Raw genomic sequence first — 21,202 nt, 5'->3', positions numbered from 1 at the left:
CAAAGGATTTCTGCAGTGATGTGCATTAGTAGGGTAATGCCCAAATTCTGTTTTTTACTTGCTGGTAATCCACTGGAGAAATGAAAACTGTTAATTGAGATCCTCAGAGACTGAGGTTCACTAAAAATGGTTGAGGAGTTTGTGCATTCACAAGAGGCTACCACAGGAAGAAGTGATGACATCACAGCACTGCCGTATCTGACTACTGAAGATCCAACCACTCAGGAAGAAGTTATTATTACCAGAAAACTTACACTATTCATTAATTTCTATTTTCAAATACTGACATTCAGAACAAAAGTATGTTTCCATTGGGTAGAAGAAAATGACGGGTTGTTTTATGCTGTTGTGTAGATTTTTATGGAAAGAACAGCTCATGGGATTTAAAATTAAACTTTGGCCATGAAGGAAGATATCCAGTAGTAATTATGAATTTAGAAAATGCAGTTTGAAGGCCAGCGCAGTGGCAGTTAAAGTTAAGCCTCTATCTGCAGTGCCTGCATCCCATACAGGGACTGGTTTGAGTCTGGCTGCTCTACTTTAGATCCAGCTCCTGCTAATGAGCCTGTGAAAGCAGCAGAGGATGGTCCAAGTCCTTGGGCCCCTCCACCCATGTGGGAGACCCAGAAGAAGCTCCCGACTCCTGGCCTCAGCCTGGCCTAGCCCAGGCCATTGCAGCCATTTGGGTAGTGAACCAGCAGTCAGAGGACCTCTCTCTCTGTCTCTGTCTCTGTCTCTCTGTCTCTTGCTTTTTCTGCCATTCAAATAAACAAATCTTTTAAAAAGGAAATGCAATTTGAAAAGCATACCAAAATGTAGAACACGCCAAGCTGTGCACGATAGACATGGTGTGTTTGCATGATTACATCATGGACAAACCTATCACATGTTTCTGGGAGTTATAGTTTCTTTATCTGTAAGATGCAAATAATTTTAGCAAATTCCAGGCTAGTTTCATAATCATGTAACCAGATTAGCCATATAGAACCCATCAAGCTTTGGGTTCAATGTTTTGTAGTCACTCTCTTGAAATGCTTACGAATTTTATCTTTGTGTTGCATAAGTCAACTTCAAAAGGACGATGGAGCATGAGCCAGGGAATTAAAACCTTGGTTGCTGGGTGTTTTTGCCTTGCCAGGTGGGTTCTTGGCCACTTACTTTCCTGTTCATCTACCGATACTTGCTGCCTTCTAACTTCATCTGCAAAGATGTGGGTTGAGATATTAAGATAATCTTCTGAATATCTGTAGGTTTAGTAGATTTAACAAGAGTGTCAAAGAAACAATAGGGTTTTATTCTGATATCTGAGCCAGGGACTTGCATTTCAACTTTGTACCAGGTCCTGTAAATTATGTAGTTTGTGCTGTCTACTGCGTATGATTTTCATTAGGATTAAAAAATATTCAACATGTTGAAACTGAAAATATTACTTGTCACAAGTAAGTGCTCACTATTAGTCAATCATTATCATTCTATTATTGATGTTGTTCTTCCATCTCTTATATTTCATCGTGAGCCCTGTGAGACTGACCTGAATGGTTGGTTGTTCCCTGTGACTTTGGAAGGGGAAGATCCTCACTCCCTATGATGTGACCTTGCTTGGAGTGTCACTAAAAGCTCTGGATTCATTTCGCACAAGATTTTAAACCTGCTGCTACAAAACCCCTCCATTAAAACCCTGGATATTATCTCAGGGATACTCAGCTTGTCCAAAAACTGATTCTTGCCCTGTCTTCTATGAAGCCTTTTACAAAAGAAGCAATTCCCTTTGACAAATCAGCAAGGTCAGACAAGCTCGCAGGAGGGCTGATAGAATGGATGTTTCTATTGTTCCAAGTGCAAATGATCAATGAGCAACTCAACCTGGGAGACATAAGGGTTATAAAAGCACTCATGGTTTTAGGTGTCTGTTTAAATGCCCAGATGGAAACCACAAGGTTGGGAGCTAGGCATCTCTTAGATATTTTAACCTTTCATCAAATAATATCATGGCCATTACTACCAATAATGCTAACTCAGAGAAACTGCCTTATGACCCAAAGGAAGTAGCAGAAAAACAGGTTTAGCTGGACCTGAAGGTCTCGAGCTTCCTGCACAGAACCCTGCCACACATGTTGTTCTTTCTGTATGTTTTACTTTTCTGCTCTGAGTCATCTCCATTTTCTTTAAGAATCAGTTTAAAAGCATGTAGAGACCCACAAAAATAATTAAGGAATGGAGACAGATTCCTACCCAAGGCTGCCGAGATGTAAAACTAGCAATTTGACATGTACAGAATACCACTGAGAAGCCACTTATGCCTAAAGTATCACTTGAACAACCACAATTTAGGCAAAAGATGGATCAGATGGCTTTAAAATCACATTATTATTATTATTATTTAAAGTTAGTCTTCTAGCATAGCAGTGTCAAGGAAGCATCTGTAGACACCTGTTTCCTCAGGAGATGAGTAAGTGTCCTTACCATGGAAGCCTCCGCTGTTTCCATCTCCTCTGCTGAGATTTCCCTCTTCATAAGTGAAATAATTTTCTTCTTACTAAGAAGTAAATTTATCCATATTGATTTCATGTATGTATGAATACCCAGAGATTTCTCCTATGGCCCAACGTTTCCAAGTTACTGAATTTCAATAATTCAATAAATGTGAGTTAATGCTTCCTATACATGTGACACTGTGTTAGTAATGTTCTCAAATGGATAGGAGATTGATTCTGAAGATACACAAGTAAATAAAGCAACAAAAAAGCAGAAAATGTAATTAGAATTCTGAAAGATGTGCAAAGTATGGAACAAGTAGACAAATGCAGTCCTGCCTGGGGAACAGGGGAAGGCTCCATATAGGTGCTGACATGAAGAACTAGCAGTTGGCCTGGCAGTACAGAAGGAAATGGCATTGTGCATAAAGAAAGCATGGACATGGAACAGAGCTGCAAGAGAACTGAGAAACCATAACCTGCTGGCCAAGGCCACAGAACTAGAGTATAAGATAGAGACGTAAAATAGGGCCCAGTACTGTGGGGTAGCAGATAAAGCCATCGCCTGCAGTGTTGGCAACCCATATAGGCACCAGTTTGAGTTCCAGCCACTCCACTTCTGATCCAGCTCTCCGCTATGGCCTGGGAAAGCAGTAGAAGATGGCCTAAGTGTTTGGGCCCCTGCACCTGCCTGAGAGACCTGGAAGAAACTGGCTGGCTTCAGATCGGCTCAGCTTCTATCATTACAGTCATTTGAGGAATGAACCATGGGATCAAAGAGCTCTCTCTCTGTCTCTGATTCCCTGTAACTCTCCCTTTCAAATAAATAAATATTTTTTTAAAAAGAGAGAGACATGAAATAGGAGCTGTAATATGACCTAGAGAAAGTAAGCAAAGCACTGGGCACATGGAAAGTGACTTGGCAACAATCAAGGTCAACTGAATTACAGCATCCTAACACTGCTCGCTTCTTAGCTGTCTGTATGGATGTGTCCTAATTCCTAATTCTCCCTCTATGCATCCTCATATACCAGATCCCTTCCAGCCACAATAAGCAATGTCTTAGCCACGGTGACAGCAAGAATGGGACTCTGATATATTATAGCACTGAGCTCACCTGACCTGAAGCCTGACCCTAGAAAGGTCAAAGTTTTTAGAAAGACAGCTTTGAGAACCAGGATTTATTGATGACTAGAAGTGGCCTCTCCTGGGGGGACCAATGACACCTGTCTTGGAGTAGCGGATTGCACTTCAGCATCCCAGCAGCAGAGGCAATATGTGCAGTGGTGAGCAGCAGGGGCTTTGCAACAGACTGAACGTGAGGCCAGGCAAAGCATTCATATGATTGATTCTCCTTTTATAGAATGAGGATCGTGACACATACCTCATCAGATCATTATGAAAATTAAGCTAGATGATTCAACACAGCATCAATATTTGCTATTTTTGCTAAATCCATAGGCACCTGTAAGCTGACATACTTTATATCATAAAAGCAAAAGTTGTCAACATTTGTTGTGAATGTTTTCGTGTATGGATTTAATAGCATCTTGTCTTACTATGGCCAAGGAGGAAGAGGATCAAGGAGAAATTTGGAGAGGGGAAGGATCAGGTAGTGTGCTTACTTAGTGTTAAAGTTTGATGCTACTGGAGTGCTTGCTCCTAAGATTCGCATCCCTCTGGATTTGTAACCAGGTATGCAGGAGTGTGGATAAATCAAGCCATGGATAAGTACCTGGGCACTCTGTTAGAAATTCAGGGGATGCAATAGCTAGATTTTCTATTCCTGACAATACTAAGTATTTTTATTGGCTCCATTATCAAGAGGGAGTTTGTCAGCAACACTAAGTAAATCCAACAATAAAGCTTTGCAACTATTGAGAGCCGTACCCATACAGCGTGAATTTAATTTCAACTATCAACTTAGCCAGCCTAACGGCTTCACTATATTCATTGATTTTCATTTATTTGAAAGGCAGAGAGACAGATATATATAGAGAGAGACTGAAACAGAGGTCTTTCAACCTCTGGTTCACTCCTCAAATGCCCTTGGCAGCTAGGGCTGGGCCACATCAAAGTCAGGAGCCAGGGGCACAACCCCTTGTCCGTGCACCCTCTCCGCTGCTGTCCCCGCCACACTCCCGTGAGCTTCATCACCCTGGTCAGTGGAGCAGTTATTCTCCTTGGATTCTGAGTGGGGAAGGAAGTAAAGCACTCAGAGGAAATCATCAGGCTTCTGCCCTGCAAGCCCAAGTTTCTAATTCACTCACTTCTATTTTCTGTGGAACAGAGTAGCCTTCTACTTACTGTTTTAGATTTTATCCTCCCACACTTGTGTATAATGCCAGCTTCATTTCCATCATCTCCTTGAATTCGGGTATAAATTTCATTCCAATCCTATAGTTCTTCATCCTGTGTCCAGACATTTACACCACACATCCTGGTTCTTTGGCTACCTTTGTATTAGTTCTCTCTTTTTCGTTTTACTAATACTGAAGACGGAATGTTACACATTATTATTAAAAGCTTGATTTAGGTGACCAAGGTATCCATTTAATTAAAAATCATAAAACCAAATTTATGAACACCCATGACCTCCATTATCACTCGGAGACCTTATGCAATGTGCTTGGATCCCGCAATCCTTAGTTTACCCATTAGTAAGGAGTTGATATTTAAAAAATCATGTGCCCCAGAGGCCTATGAGGGGATTCTGAGTGCAAAATCACTCAGACTTGGCTTCAGAAGACATGATGTCTATTTCATTCAGCCTCTCTTTGGACACACATATGCATCTTCATACTTTCCCCCTGCAATTTAATTTCAGCCATCCAGGAAGATGGACACTTCTTTTATGGTAACTGAGCACCATACCTTATGCTTGAACCCCTTCATGTCCTCTCCAGCTTCCCATTTGTTACTCTAAGATCATTGTTGTTGACAGAGCCTTGGCACAAGCTTTAGGGATAACAGCATAATGATTTTGTATTAAGATATTACATAATCAGATTTCCCCAAAACAGCTTCATTTCAAAATGAATTGAGTAAATTCTTCTAAGATTTATTTCTAACTACAGATAAACTCAAAGTTAGAAAGCTATGTGACTTCAGGCACTTAGTCAATAGAACAGCTGCGAATTCTTCATTTCTTTGAGAAGTCACATCTTCTTGTCTCTAAGTTTTCTCCTGAAAATTCATTTTTAAAACTAAAATATGTGTTTGTTGACATTCTTTGAATCAGGAGGCATCCTTCTCCTTTGTAACCAACTCTAGACATCAAATTACAGTCTTGTATAAGATACGAGTAAAATTTGCTACAAATTCTGTATAAATACACTTTCTAAAACATCTATTTTTATGATTTAGGCATAATAAAAGGAAAGTACACCCATTGATATCCATGGAAAGCTTTGGTTAACAATGCTAGCTTGCACATCTACAGCTCATTGATAGGATTTCCAAACAGCTGGGAAGGGGAACTAGGCAAACTGCAGCACAGAAAGTTTTTGAAGAGTTGATTTAGCAAACAAGGATTCACGAATCCGACAACTGCAAACCCAATGTGGTTTAAGAGCTCTGCAAAGCAAATATATGCAGAGAGCTCTCACTGGACCATCACGGAAGAAAAGATTTGATGCACTATAGTTATACAGTTGCCTGTTTACTTTAGCCTACTGGAAAGTCTTTATATAATTCTAAGTTGTTTGGCTGTTCCTGATTGTTGTACTTAAGTTTTTTTCTTTAACATTATAGGCATTTACAAGAAATATCTCATATAAGTTTTGCTTATCTTTGTAAATCAAGCAAGGTAAACCTTACCTTATTTTTTTTTTCTGTTCAGAGAATCTCCTGGCTGTTTCCATTTTAACTTACTTTAATGCCTTCCAATTTTCAAAATATAGAGTGTTCAACATTAACACATACTGAATTTCTCAGCTTGAAAATCCAGTATGGTAACCAAATAAAATGGATCACAGTACATAAATACATACACAAAAGATAGAATGAAAAACAAACAAAACAAAAAACAAACCATTTGAAGTCAAAATTACAGTGTCTAAAACACTAGCTTTTAAGGAGAGTAGGGACATAGCTTGCTGGGCTCCAGGTGGGTGGCCACATGAAGTGCAAGTCTAAACAAAAAAGAAGAAAATCAGAAAAAAGACATGGCTAAGTGGATGAATATGCAGAGCCTCAAAACAATGAATTCAAAAATGAAAAAAAGAAATAAACTACTATGTGAAAATGAATGCTGAATCATCCCTGAAAAAAAAAAAAAAACCTAAAGGAGACTCATCTGTATATTAAAGATTGCTATATCTGAGGTCCAGTTTCTCCAAGAAACAAGAGAGAGAAAAAAGTAGGGTTTGGGCATGATGAAAAAGCTGCCCCATCTGTGAGCATTCCTTCTGTATTTTCCTAGGAAGCTCATTGTATAAATCCCTAAAACTGACACCAAACTACTACAATTATGTTAACCCTCAGGGAACGTTCATGGAATAAGTGAGGAAAGAACAAGAAAGCGACACGTGGTATTTACAAATACACATTCATCTTGTGTCATGAAAGTTTACTAGCCAAACCAGACATCATGAAAATCTTCATTTTGTCTGAAATCTCTTATTTTAGAGAAAATAATAACATGCATTCCTTCATGTTATTAGGAGTAAGAGAGTAAATTCCCTCTTCAATTAATTTTCCTCATTTTAGAATGACAAAAACAGTTAACATTTACTATTTCCAGGCTTGTACCTCTCACATTGATTGCTAGTATTTCTATCAATAATGAATTACGGGGGAGGAACAAATACATTACCTCGTTAACTTGCTTAATAATTCTTTATTGAGGACATGCTATATCCAATATGTCTGAGGTCATATAAATCATATAGCTTCAGATATCAATGTAAAAATTTTAGACTGTACTGGCATAAACTTTATCAATTGATCAATCAATTGATAGATAGATGAGTGTCTGGGTGCAGACATAGCAGAGCATAAAGTATACCATGCACCAACTCTACATAATATATTCTAACTGCATACACTAATTTTACAAGATTAAGTAGTTTCAACTATGGGTGATAAACAGTTCTGTCAGTTTATATACTATCTCTTCTGATAGCTCACAACAGAACATTCCTGGATTGGCAAGATATTTGTCTATTTTTAAGATAAATACATGAAATTTATTCCCTTTATATAAATTTTAAAAATTAAAATATTTTACAAAGATGTGCCAACAGAAACATTTCACCCCTTTATTTAGCAATTTTTTCTAGAACTCAGCAACTCTAGCAAGTGAGATTACGTCTACATGCCCTGTGAGAGCTTGTGCTTTTAACTGAAGGTGATTATCTCCTTCGTTGTTTCTTCCGCTTTCTCCTTTGATGAAACAAAGCAAAGTCTCCTTCCAAAATTGTTCGCTACTTAATGCCTCAAGCTCCCATCCCATCTACTCTTTAATTAGGTGCTTGATCCCAATCCTTTTATGCTTTCTAAATCCCATATGGATTACAGATGTTCAAGTAGCACCCTGGGAGAAGGCATTTAGCCCTGCAGTTAAGATGCCAGTTAAAACCACTACATTCCTTATCTGAGGACCAGAATTCTTGGCTTTGGTTCCTGGCTCCAACTTCCCACTAACATACATGCTAGGAGGCAGTGCTGACGACTCCAGTGGCTAGTACCATGTTGTAGATCTGTAATGAGTGTCTGGCTCCGGGCTTCTGTTTTGACTCAGCCCTGGCACTGAGGGATTGAACCAGTGGAAGGAGGAGCTCATGTTTCTATCCTTCCCTATTTTTTTCCATCTTCTCTCTCTCCTGCCCTCTCAAATAAACAGACGTTTAAAAATAAAAAGCACTAATCAAAGCAGACTTTTCCATACAAAAAGTTAACTGCACATAAAAAGAACAAAAACACGATACACACACACACACACACACACTAAAGCCAAGGGACAAGTTTGAAATCACAGAAAAAATGGCTTTAGATAAGAAGTTTCTTCCACTGTTAATGCATCAAAAGACAATCAGAATTGTACTGTAATTCTAACCTCTAAGAGGTCATTAATTTTCTACCTTCTGGGCATCAAGTACTGAGGACTGAGCCACTGATCCCTAACATACGAGTAACTTCAATTACCCACAGGACTCACTGTGACTCTCTCAACATATTGACTCATCATGTGGTGCTTCAGCAAACTGACTGAAACCAAATTACGACATCTAAGAAGAGGACTTTCATTCTTCCCTGTTCTCACTGTGGTCCACATGATCTGGGCTCACTTTTAAAGCTATAAACAGAAATATGTCAAGGGAACCATCAACAGACAGTCATGTTCTTCCCTAGAAATCTACACCCTTGCTGTGAAAATTTATTTCTCTGGCTCTATTCTGTATTGCCTCCTATTTAGATGAGGCAAAATCTGTATTAGAAGTTATTAAAACCCCGAATATGATGATGTCATCTAATCATATCTGAACATTTTGAAGGTAATACTTTCATTTTAGGACACTCTCAAGCTTTTATCAAGGTCTCCAAAACAAATACAGAAGAACTCACATGGGCAAATATTTCATTAGTTCTGCTTTAATATCAAGTGTTTTCTTCAAACAATGCAGTAAGGGGAAAATATCTCAACATGACCTAAACATAATCTCATCAAAATCTTATTGGTAATGTTACTGATACAGAATCCAACGTAACTCTCATGACTTTGAAAAAGGGTTTATCATTTCCAAGGGTAACCTACAAGTGCAAACAGAAATACTCATTTCAAAGGCACCTATTAAGCTACTGCTAAGCATGGGTTTAAGAATGTACAGCTCTCTGCCACGTACAGTTCTCAAAGAGCCTACTTTCAGGTAAGATGTTAGGACAACATTCCTCCTTGTCGCCACCATCATATTCAGCAGGTGCTACATGGCACATTCTGTTCTTACACAAGGGGATAGGCAATTCAATTATCTCATTTACAACAGAAAAAACTGAAAGTTGATGGAACTTGCCCAAGGACACACAGCTCACTGGTGGTAGAAACAAGGGTGGAACTCAGGCTACTTGGCCTCAGATTCCTCCTTGCCATGTATAAACACACTGAAATGCTTTTCTGCTAGGATTCCAACACAGATAAACAGTTACACAGGGGAGAACTCAAAAAAACTGCCATGACTTTTACAATAAACCTCTCGATTAAGATAAATTAGCCCATGAAACACTGCTCTAACAGATTTCCACTCAAAGATTTCCACTGTAAGTGCTACAAAGGCTTGGGGCTTTGTTTGTTTTGCTTTTGGTGTTTGCTTTTTAAGCTTTATTTATTTATAAGTCAGATTAGAGAGAGAGAGGAAGGGATGGGGAGAGAGGGAGAGAGAGAGGGATGGTGAGAAAGGAGAGAGAAAGAGAGGGAAGGAGGGAGGGAGTGGGAGGGAGGGAGAGAGAGAGAGAGAGAGAGACAGACAGACAAAGAAAGAGAAATAGTTATTCACATTCACTCCCCAGATGTCCACAAAGGCCAGGAGATGCTTCTAGATCTTACACATAAGTGGCAGTGTCCTAAATACTTGGGCCATCTTCCACTGCTTTTCCCAGGCTATGAGCAGGGAGCTGAATCAGAAGTGGAGCAGCCAGGACTTGAACTATTGCCCATATGGGATGCTGGTATTGCAGGAGGCAGCTTTACCCACTACACCACAACACTAGCCCTACTACAGAGGTTTTCAATAACAGTGGTCCCTACATATATCTGAAGAAATGAAAGGATAGAAGGAAAAACTCTATGGGTGATAATGGACTCATACTTGAATATCTGTAGCAATATTTTGAAGAGCTATTATGACAAAATTAATTAAAGTTTCATAATGTGTTTTGCAAATGTGAGGAAAAACACTCATATTGCTTGCAGTAATGTAAATGTTACAAACTTTTCGGAGTGCATTAGGGCAATGTCTATCAATATTTATAATTTACTTATCTTTGACCTAGCATTTTCACTTTTAGGGATTTACCCAAGAGTCCACCTTGTATAGGTATTCAAAGACTAATAAACAAAAATAAATATTTTCCTTCATAATAAAAAACTGATAAAAATATAAATTTATATTAGTAGGATGCTTACTGAATGTTGTATCACCATAAAATGGAATATCATGTGACCAGTGAAAACAATACTTTTATTCTATTATATAGACTAATCCCTAAGACAGTTTTAGTGGGAAAAAACAGCAAGCTGTACAAGAGTGTGCTAATATTGTGTCAAGAAGAAAAAGGAGGTGAAGGACATGATTGTAATTATATGCTCGATTCTCACAGACTATCTGGGAAAAGTACATTAAAAACTGATGATTTTGGTTGTCTCTAAGAAAGAATTTAGGGACATGAATCAGGATTAAAAGGGAGAATCTCCACTTCTTTATCTTTTGCTTTATGCATAATTTTTTTCACTACTTAGAAATTTTCATTTATATTTTTTCACTATTTACAAATAAAGTCAATGTGAATTAATATTTATTGATAGGTTTAACAGATATTTAATAAGTACTCCACTATCATACTAGATTCTGGCTAAGTTGATACAATTAACATAATTACACTTAAACTGTTACAGGTATTACAAGAAATACAAATCATTCCAAAGAGAAATAAAAGTAAACATTCTCTTCTACAATTCAGATTTTGAGAATACTTGGAGTGTCCTCATTTACTACAGTGATAGAAAATCTTAAGTGTGATGTTCATAGTTTGACAGATAACTTGGTATCCAAAGGATCTTGCTGTGTGTTTTTCCATTTTTCACTAAAATTCTAGTAAGATAAGTGGCAAAAACAAGCAAGTGGCTGACAGTGAGGGCTACTCAACTCATGGAAGGGATGCCAAAGGAGTCCTGTGACTCTGTTCCCCATCTACTTTCAGTGCTGAAGTCTTCCTTCCTGGTTGGTCTGAGACAAGTGTTTCCGAGCGAAAGGGGTGAGACTATTCAGCTCTGGGATTCTCAGGTAGACCAAGACTGAAGATAAAAATCACATATTCCATAACCACATAGAGAGAAGGGGGAAAAAGAAAAGCAGAAGTCTAATATAACAATCTGTAGGTCAAATTAGCAGAGCTAAATTAGCCAAGACCTTCCCAGATGCTACTGACTTTTCCAAGACACTGGATATGGAGTCTGATGAGAAACCAAATGCAGAGAGGCAAAGCCAAAGCCAAATATCCGGCACTATGCAAGCAGGTTTACCCAAGTAAACAGCAGTAACCTTTGGAGACATGCTTTGGCGCGTAATGTCATCACAAACTACCTGAATCTGCCTCAGACAGTATCGTGCCCCTCTCCAGTGATGTGAAGACACTAGAGCCAGTTGGAAGCTCACTAGATCACCAAAGCTGTGCTGAGAGGTATTTTTTGTGTGTGTGGCACCCTACTTCTTTTCTTCTTTGTGTCTTCTCTGTGAGAAGATAAAATGAGTCTTGTCACACATAAATTAATGAGGAGTCAAGTTCAAAGTAATTAGGGAAAGATACGGGTTGTCTACATCTACCTTAAAATGTCAGGCTTATGGAAAAACACAATTCCCTACACCATTTATACACCTTTTTTTGTAACAAAGATGAGAAAAATTGCTAAGGAATTAGCCCTTGAAACGAGATTGAAAGCGAAAGGGCAAATTGATTTTCATTAATATGAGTTGACTGTATTCCTGCTATACTCATATTTAATTAAAATGAGTTCAATATATTCACTCATACTGCACATGGTTTGAAAAAGGATAGAATGAACTAAGGACTAGGAAATCATAGGCCAAATCAGAATCAGACAATACAAAAGGCAACAACCCAGTCATTCTCCATTCTACCATTCTAGCCAACATTCATCAGAACAAGGAGAAGTTCCTACCTGTTTTAGAACTGCATGCCTCTTAGTTTACCGCCAACATCATGGAACAGGAACCATAGGGACAGGTGGTTTCCTCCAGAAATTCCCCAGAAAGCAGCCTGTTTTCTTTAGCAGTGTCACAGGTTACCCCAGAGTTCCATCCACCATTATGACTGCCAACTCTGCTGCTCTTTCCCAAATTTAAAATTCAGTTCGAAGCTGGAACATTTTTTATTAAATGTCTGTAATTACAATCCTGCCCAATGAGTCAAATCCAGCAACGATCGTAGTTTAACCAAGGACCTTGATTTGCACTCTCTTTAACAAATGTTTGGTGATAGCAGCTAGGGACTTTATGGTGTGATGCGCTTAGAGATTTTGGAAAAGCATAAGTGAGACTGGAATAAGCAAAATTAAATATATTATCAATATTATGAGAAAAGCAAAATGTTGAAAAAGAGAAACTAAGAAAGGGCGAAAGGCAGAGAGGCTGGTGAGAAACTCATTTTTGCTTCTCAGTAGGAAAACCTCCCCATGGAAGCGGGCCACGGTCAGTGACAGAAGGGCCAACCAGCAAAGCAAGAAGGAAGAATGGTTCAAGAGAACTCTACTTTTGTCTCTATCACAGCCACTTGTTTTCTCCTTATGTTGGATGTGTAATCCTTCTATTTCATATTCTTCTCTCCATTAAAAAGGGTGCCACACTATTCCTTGTCAACAGCCACTTCCCAGAACAAATTTATGGCAGATGAACAAGGAAACAATAGATGAGATCATTCGATATTTTATCTGAGTGACTTCAGTGGGCAATGATCCTAAAAAAGGAATTACTAAGAAAATTAATTAACTTATAATCAAACATGATTCAAATTTAATTCAATATTTCCTTCAGTGGAATAAAGGATCCCTATTTCTAGTCTTCTGTCAATTGTGCCCTATGACTTTTCTGAAACAATAGTGGGAGACAGGACCGTGTGCACAGAAGAAAGTCCACTCCCTCACAAAGCCAGGCTGCGAACCCAGCTGATTTCTTATTCCTACACAGTGAGTTCCTGTATTGGGTTGAGCTGTGAGTTCTGACCAAGAGTCAATGAAAAGAGGAGATCAGGAGTTCCAACGACTGCTATTTTCTTTCACCTAGTTTAGTCTTCTTATGCTTCTCCACCCAAGTACGAGTAACAGTAGAGAGACAATAGAGAAGACATGTAACAAAAATAAAAAGTCTTACTAACCCACTGTTGGTGGGAATGCAAACTGGTCAAGCCACTATGGAAGTCAGTTTGGAGATTCCTCAGAAACCTGAATATAACCCTACCATACAACCTAGCCATCCCACTCCTTGGAATTTACCCAAAGGAATTTAAATTGGCAAATAAAAGAGCTGTCTGCACCTTAATGTTTATTGCAGCTCAATTCACAATAGCTAAAACATGGAATCAACCTAAATGCCCATCAACAGAAGACTGGATAAAGAAATTATGGGACATGTAATCTATTGAATACTATACAGCAGTAAAAACAATGAAATCTGGTCATTTGCAACAAAATGGAGGACAATGGAAAACATCATGCTGAGTGAAATAAGCCAGTCCCAAAGGGACAAATATCATATGTTCTCCCTGATCGGTGACCACTAACCAAGCACCGAAAAGGAAACCTATTGAAGTGAGATGGACACTATGAAAAACAATGACTTGATCAGCCCTGTCCTGACTGTCAAGGAACAACTTAATACATTATCCCTCTTAGTATTTTTTTGTTCTACTTAATATTATTAGTTGAACTCTTTAATTAACACAATTATTCTTAGGTGTTTAAATTTAACTAAAAAGTGATCCCTGTCAAATATAAGAGTGGGAATAAGAGAGGGAGGAGATGTACAGTTGGCCACATGCTCAATCAGACTCGCCCTGAACAGTAGAGTTAGATTCCTGGGGATTCCAATTCAATCCATCAAGGTGGCATGTACCAATGCCATCTCACTAGTCAAAGTGATCAGTTTCAGTTCACAATTGACCATAATGATAGGATTAAGTGTCAAAGGGATCACTAGCATCTGCTAATACTAACTGATAGAATTAAAATGGAGCGAATGATCCAACATGGGAAGTGGGATACACAGCAGACTCATAGAATGGCAGATATCCTAAACAGCACTCTGGCCTCAGAATCAGCCCTTAAGGCATTCACATCTCGCTAAAAAGCCCATGAGAGTATTTCAGGCATGGAAAGCCAAGACACTCTGGCAAAAAAAAAAAAAAAAAAAAAAAAAAAAAAAAAAAAACCACAACACAAAACCAAACCTAAGTGAAAGATCTCTGTGAGTGAGATCCCAGTGGAAAGAAAGGGCCATGCCATCAAAGAAGGAGGTACCTTTCTCTGAATGGAAGACAGAACTTCCACTTTGACTATGACCTTATCTAAAAAGATCGGAGTTGGCGAACTCAAAAGGCTTCCATAGCCTTGGCAACTCATGACAAGAGCCTAGGGTGATTACTGATGCCATAAATAAGAGTGTCAATTGTTAAATCAACAACAGGAGTCACTGTGCACTTACTCCCCATGTAGGATCTCTGTCCTTAATGTGTTGTACTATGTGAATCAATGGTATAACTAGTAATCAAACAGTATTTTACACTTTGTGTTTCAGTGTGGGTGGAAATGGCTGAAATCTTTACTTAATATATACTAAATTGATCATCTGTATATAAAGATAATTGAAAATGAATCTTGATGCGAATGGGATGGGAGAGGGAGGGGGAGATGGGAGGGTTTATGTAGGAGGGAAGTTATGGGGGGGGCGGAAAGCCACTGTCATCCATAAGCTGTACTTTGGAAATTTATATTTATTAAATAAAAGTTAAATAAATATATAAAAATTCTTTGCATTTGTTTATAGATCAGTGCTTATTTGCACTCTTCTGCATAATATATAACTCCAGTTTAAAATTTCAGCTTTTACTTTAAGTCAATAATTAAAATCAATTCCAGGAAAATGTATCATCTTTACTTTGTGATTCCACGCAACCTTGGGTACAGTGTTTACAAAACTGAGCACTAAAGGGCTTTGGTTTTCCTGGTCATCACTGTTCAACCAGTGGGACTGAATATGTTTCTCTGATTCTCTCAACAAAATTAACTTTCTTAGCACGTTAAGTGTTTCAGTCAGAATTCAAAAATAATTTCCAAAGTCTAACCTTGCCTCTAATTGCTGAATTAGAACTTGAGATACTCTTTCTATACCGTGCTCGAAGTTCAGGAACTTATCCTTGTTGACATGTTTTCCTCCCAGTGCTGCATTCACGGTTCTGAACAGAAAATGCTCTAACAGGTTGAGAAAACCTGCTGTCATCTGTGTCACTGCCTTCCCGGCAGAGAGACTCCCAGACCTTGCTTGGAGACCACTCCAAGGCTGACCACACGGGATACACGGAGTCCATGCTGTAAGAAAGTGTGAATGGAGCAGCCACAGAAATTCTATCCTTCAGGTAAGTCCCGTGGGCAAAGAGATGCCAGACACAGCCCAGTGCCTCAGGCTTTCCACATTCATGCCTCCTTTCCATCTTAGTTCCTTCGTAAAAGCACTATCAAAGGGAAGGGAAAAGTGTCCACTAGAAATTTTGAGAAAAACAAATTTTTGGAAGTCAAATGCGAATGACTACTTATTATATGATTTCATTCATATGAAAGTGTCTCAAACTGAAAGATTTGTGGAAGCAAAACACATCCATAGTTGCCCAGGGCTAATGACAGGAGCACAGATTAACTGCAAATGGGCATAAGAGAAATTGGGGGTAAATATTCTGAAATGTGATTTTTGTGTTGTTTCGACAACTGTATGCATTTAATTCAAGTAACTGTCCTGTGAGTTTCCAGCAGGTAAATTTCATGCTATGGCAATTATGCCTAAACAAAGCTGCTTAAAAAAAAAAAAAAAAAAAAAAGACAACTCCAGAGTTTGGAAAGAAAGGCCATTTCAATTAGGCTTTTAATAATCCACATACGAAGAGAAATATCTGGCCAACTAGAAATAAAGAGAGTAAAAATTGGACATTCTCTAAAAGAACTGAACTGGGCCAGTGCTGCAGCTCAATAGGCTAATCCTCCACCTGCGGCGCCAGCACCCCGGGTTCTAGTCCCGGTCAGGGAGCCAGATTCTGTTCCGGTTGCTCCTCTTCCAGTCCAGCTCTCTGCAGTGGCCAGGGAGTGCAGTGGAGGATGGCCCAGGTCCTTGGGCCCTGCACCCGCATGGGAGACCAGGAGAGGCACCTGGCTCCTGGTTTCAGATCGGCACTGTGTGCTAGCCATGGCGGCCATTGCGGGGGTGAACCACCGGAAAAGGAAGACCTTTCTCTCTTTCTCTCTCTCTCTCTCACTGTCCACTCTGCCTGTCAAAAGAAAAAAGGAAAGAAAAAGAAAAAAAGAACTGAACTGATGCCAAAACAAGCATAATTTAATCTACCTGAGAAATGGGGTTTTTATACAGATGTAAGAATTTCTTCTTTTCTGTTAATATATATGGAATGTTTGCCAAAAATGTAAAGCTTGGTTTCCTTAGTTTGTTATTCCAAGAATATGAGGGCAGTTTGACAAGTTCATGGAAAAATGGAATAGAAAGATGAGGGTTATTTTGGTGAAAATTTTGAAATCTATGCATAATTTTTTCATAATTCACATTTTCCATGAAATTTGTGATGACCACTCATACATCTCGCATCACAAAGAAAAGGCTAAACTAGCACCTGTAAAAGTCCCAATAGGATGGAATAAACAAGTCACTGAAACATAGAAGATGAATTATTTCCTTTTCTTTCTCTGTTTCCATTTCTGCAGACAGACTAACAAGGGAAGAACCAAAAAGTGAGGAGATAATATTAAGAATTACAGGTGTTAGATGTTTAGTTAATCCAACATTCTCTTGCTGGGTACACTTGGAGACTGCGTTTTTCAGCTGCATTTCACATTAGGATGGAACAAAATACAGGCAGAAATGATGTATGGCATTTCCAGACAAGGCAATGCAACACGCTGCACAACCGTCCAGACTGTGTGTTCTCTACAGCTGGGTGTGAAGCATGCCAAGGGGGTAGACCCACCTCCTGGAAAGATCCTTGACCTCTGATTTCCTTCTTAGAAGAGCTCTGTCCTGCCCAAAAGGCATTAAACACAAAGGAAATAAACATTTCCTCTGGGGAGTCACTGAAATCATGGAATAGCTTGTTACAACAGTTAGAGTTACTTAACCTAACTAGCATATAGCACTATGGCACTCAAAGCCGATTTCTCCCTCTTTTTCTTTCATGATCCGAGCCTATTCACCTCATGTTCATCCATCCTATTTGCTTCTGTTCCTCTTCCTTCTCACCTCCAGGTAACAGTCACTGCTGAGACAAAGGAAGAAAGGCCCAAGAAGTTCTCACCTGCACCCAGTTAGGACCCATCTTCAAGAGTGGGATATTTGAGTGCAATAAACTGAACATAGTAGACGTAAATTCTTCTTTCAACAGAGATAAGAGTGCATCTCAAGCCTTTGGTTAAAAACTTGCATTACCATCAAGAACAACATTTTAACCACCTTTCCCCCTTAAAAGCCCCCTGCAGTGATTAATGCCAGGAAAGAAAAAGAGTTGGCAGCCACCTCTGGGTCCTGAACTTTGCTTCTATGATCTGAAGCTATTGGTAATGGAGAAGTGCATGTTGGTTGCTCTAACGCTTTTTTTATTCCACCCCAAGAGTTATTTCCAAAAGACAATAAATTAGCATTTCCATTCATTTCCAGGTTATCTCATGACCACATGCCCTCTCCTCCTCTGCATATACAACAAAGGCAAGGAAAGAAGAGAGGACCTGCTCCAGTTCAGAATCCACACCTAAGCCACTTAGCCCTTTTCATCACCCCAGCCCCTCATGCTGTCAGCCCCAATCTCCCCCAACTCCACTGTCAAAAAATAAAATAATTCAAATAAAAGACAGTTCATAAAACAGTAACCAAAATAAAGTCAGTTTTTTTTTTAAGAACAAAATGAAACTTGAGGGAAAACTTACTGGAGTTACAGTTTATCCTGATACAGTCTAGATGGGGAAAAATAAATGAAAGATGAAATTGCATCCTTCAAGGTAACAGCTGCAGACATCCAAAAACAATCAGTCCACCCTTCCGGGGACAGACACACGCAAGAAATGTGGCCATTTTATATAAATATACAGTATGCACAAGTTTAGGGGTGGGTGTATATGTACAGTATATTATTCAGTAAAGTTGGATACATATATATATACACACACACACATATATATATATATACACATATGTATAGAGATATATACTGGTATACATATATATCCACAATAGACACCAAGCATGTTTTCTTTTTTTCATCAAAAAACCTAATGATTTATATAAAGTACTTTAAACCTGGACTTTGAAATATTAATTTGGTTAAACTTGGAAAATGAGGCAAAAATTCCCCACCAAATGTAGGTTCAATTATATTTACCCATTAGTTTCCTTAAAATTTATCTTTAAAGCTAGCATTAATGTAATTTTCATATTCGTTTTGCAAAAATATGAAACCTGTGTGACACATTGTATCAATTTACAATTCTGCCCATCAAGTCTCTCAGTGCAGTATTTAACCCTTTCTCTTTTTCTAAACACAAACTCCCTCCACCCTCTCCTTAGGTAGGGCCCCAAATGCTACAGAAATTTGCACAGGCAGGCTTGCCATCCTCCTGAGAGGTAAGGAAAGGGTTAACACCACCTGGTCATTTCCTGTCATAAAATGGCCACTTGCAAACAGCTAACCGCACAAACACCCATCCCAGATTTTAGAGAGGAGGGGCCAGGTGTAGGGGAGAGGGATAGTCAGATATGGGGACAATTTATTGGGCTGATTGCTAGTAGGTCAAAGGCCCCCAAGCCAACCCACTCCCCATGCCCATCTCGTCTTCCGGCCTGAATACTCAGACTGAATCAAGTGCCTACAGCATTCAGGGGAAGGTGAGACAGGCACGTGTGGGAGAGGTCTTGAGCACCTTTGACCTCCTACCTATTTTACCTGGTGATTCTGCCTCTCTAGGGGAGGAGACTCTTTAATTTTGGCTTTTTTTTTTTCAATGAAAAAAGTGGAAATAAATGGGTAGTTAATGGGTACTTAATTATAAAACAGGGAGCTCTTTGTCCAGTGCTGGCAACTGGACAGAGCACTCTGTGCCAGAGATCAGAGAACCTACCAATTTTATTCATCTCTCTTTGAAAGTCAGGTGCACACACCATAAAAATCCTTGCGGATAGCAGTGGCTTCTAGTAGGGGATTGGGCAGAAATGGTCAGAGAAATATCTCCAGTTAACTGTTAACCACACTGCCTGGTTAAATCTAAGGTTGACTTGTGATGGTGGGAATTCCAACAAGAATTTGTGTGAAGTCAGGTATTAAAAGGGAGAAATCAAACAACAAAGAAAAGGAAGAAAGGCACAGGGGAGAATGCCATTCCAATTGTTCTTCTGTTTCAGTTGGTACAATGGTGTCCAGAGGGAAATCACTTTAAGGGAGCAACCAACAGGGCAGAATGAAACTACGTGGAATCTGCAGAGCGGCAATTTATAACAACACCCGATCATTCTGAGGAAGTAGGCAGGGAGCTTGGTGGTTCCCTAGAAAGACATCTCTTAAGAAAAATCTGGGTTTGGTTTCGTGCGGTTAGGTTTGTCATGTGTCGTCAACCGCAACAGAAAAGTGGGAGCAAACAGCCCTGGAGCAACCGGTACGATCACCAGACAGAGGAGGCCATGCCCCTGGCAAGGACTGGGAAGAGGAAGGGCAGGGAGGAACCAGGGGCATCTGCAACTCTTGGCACCTACCATCACCCGAGGTTGAGAACATCCCTGCCTGATCTATTGCAGGGAGAGGGGTAAGGGCACGCATCAGAGAGAAGCAGCTAGAGTGGGTGCAAAGCCACAAACTCAATGGCTTCCAGTAGAGCAACTGAGAACCATATTGTTAGTTAAAAGCATGGTCTAGGGAGAGGGTCTGGGTTGGGCTCCTTCTTCTAGGTCTTCCAAATGGGTCCAATGGAAGCCAATGGTATTTGAAGACTAATAGGAGGTCTTGAACGGCAGACAACTAAGTTGAGACATAAAGAATGATTGTGTTAATTCACTTGAGGAGTACGTAGTTTGAGGAGGAAAACCTTTCCTAGTGCCTTCTGCATACGCTCTGAGGGAGTGGTCTTGTAAGAGAGGATATACTTTTAAATAATGATCAAGTCTCGGGAATGGACTTGGGGAGGAAACTTCCTTCTAGATCTGTCTTCAGGAGAAGCAAGAATTCTCCTTCTGCCTGAAAACAATCTGCCCGACTTTTGGTATGGTGTTTGATGGGTGTGTGTGTGTGTGTGTGTGTGTGTGTGTCTGTGTGTGTGTGTGTGTTGTCTGCTCAATTTAGATTTTTGTTTTATTTTAGTAAATGAGGAGAATTGATTATTTTCCATATTGACGAGTTTTAGGTCAATCATGGAAGAGGTGAATATTTTTGAGTGTATATGAATTTCTAGCAAATCCAGAGAGAGAGAGAGAGAGAGAGGACCTGAGACTCCAAATGCAATTACAATTACACCAACAGTATGACGCTCTCTTGGAGCATCCATCTCTGAAGGAAGGCTCTGAAGACCCTGTTGAGAATCCTAAAGGCTTTACCAGTATTGACTGGCTTTTTCGCTATGTGGCTCAATTAAACTGGGCGCTAAGGAAAGAAGAAATCCCTTGCATGTGCATCATGAAAGCAGTGAGCAAGTCATTAAGACTGTCACATCATCGATCTCCCATATCGATCTATGGAACTAACAGATAAGCCAG

The 21,202-nt window shown here is 39.4% G+C and overlaps 1 protein-coding gene across 47 annotated transcripts in view; it reads right to left on the bottom strand.

Annotated features, from left to right (window-relative positions):
- Positions 1–21,202, bottom strand: part of NRXN3 (neurexin 3) — a 1,789,124-nt gene that overhangs the window by 1,073,694 nt on the left and 694,228 nt on the right. For 37 of the 47 annotated variants that reach the window (XM_070065300.1, XM_070065299.1, XM_070065301.1 and 34 more), the window contains one exon: positions 18,394–18,420. The exons of the other annotated variants lie outside the window; for them this stretch is intronic. In XM_070065300.1, coding sequence (XP_069921401.1) covers positions 18,394–18,420 — 27 coding nt within the window. The remainder of the gene's footprint in view (positions 1–18,393; positions 18,421–21,202) is intronic. 47 annotated transcript variants of the gene reach the window in all.

Source organism: Oryctolagus cuniculus, chromosome 20 (assembly GCF_964237555.1).
Source record: "Oryctolagus cuniculus chromosome 20, mOryCun1.1, whole genome shotgun sequence".
Taxonomy (NCBI): domain Eukaryota; kingdom Metazoa; phylum Chordata; class Mammalia; order Lagomorpha; family Leporidae; genus Oryctolagus; species Oryctolagus cuniculus.
Note: the sequence above shows the minus strand (reverse complement) of the source record. Positions and strands in the feature narration are given on the sequence as shown.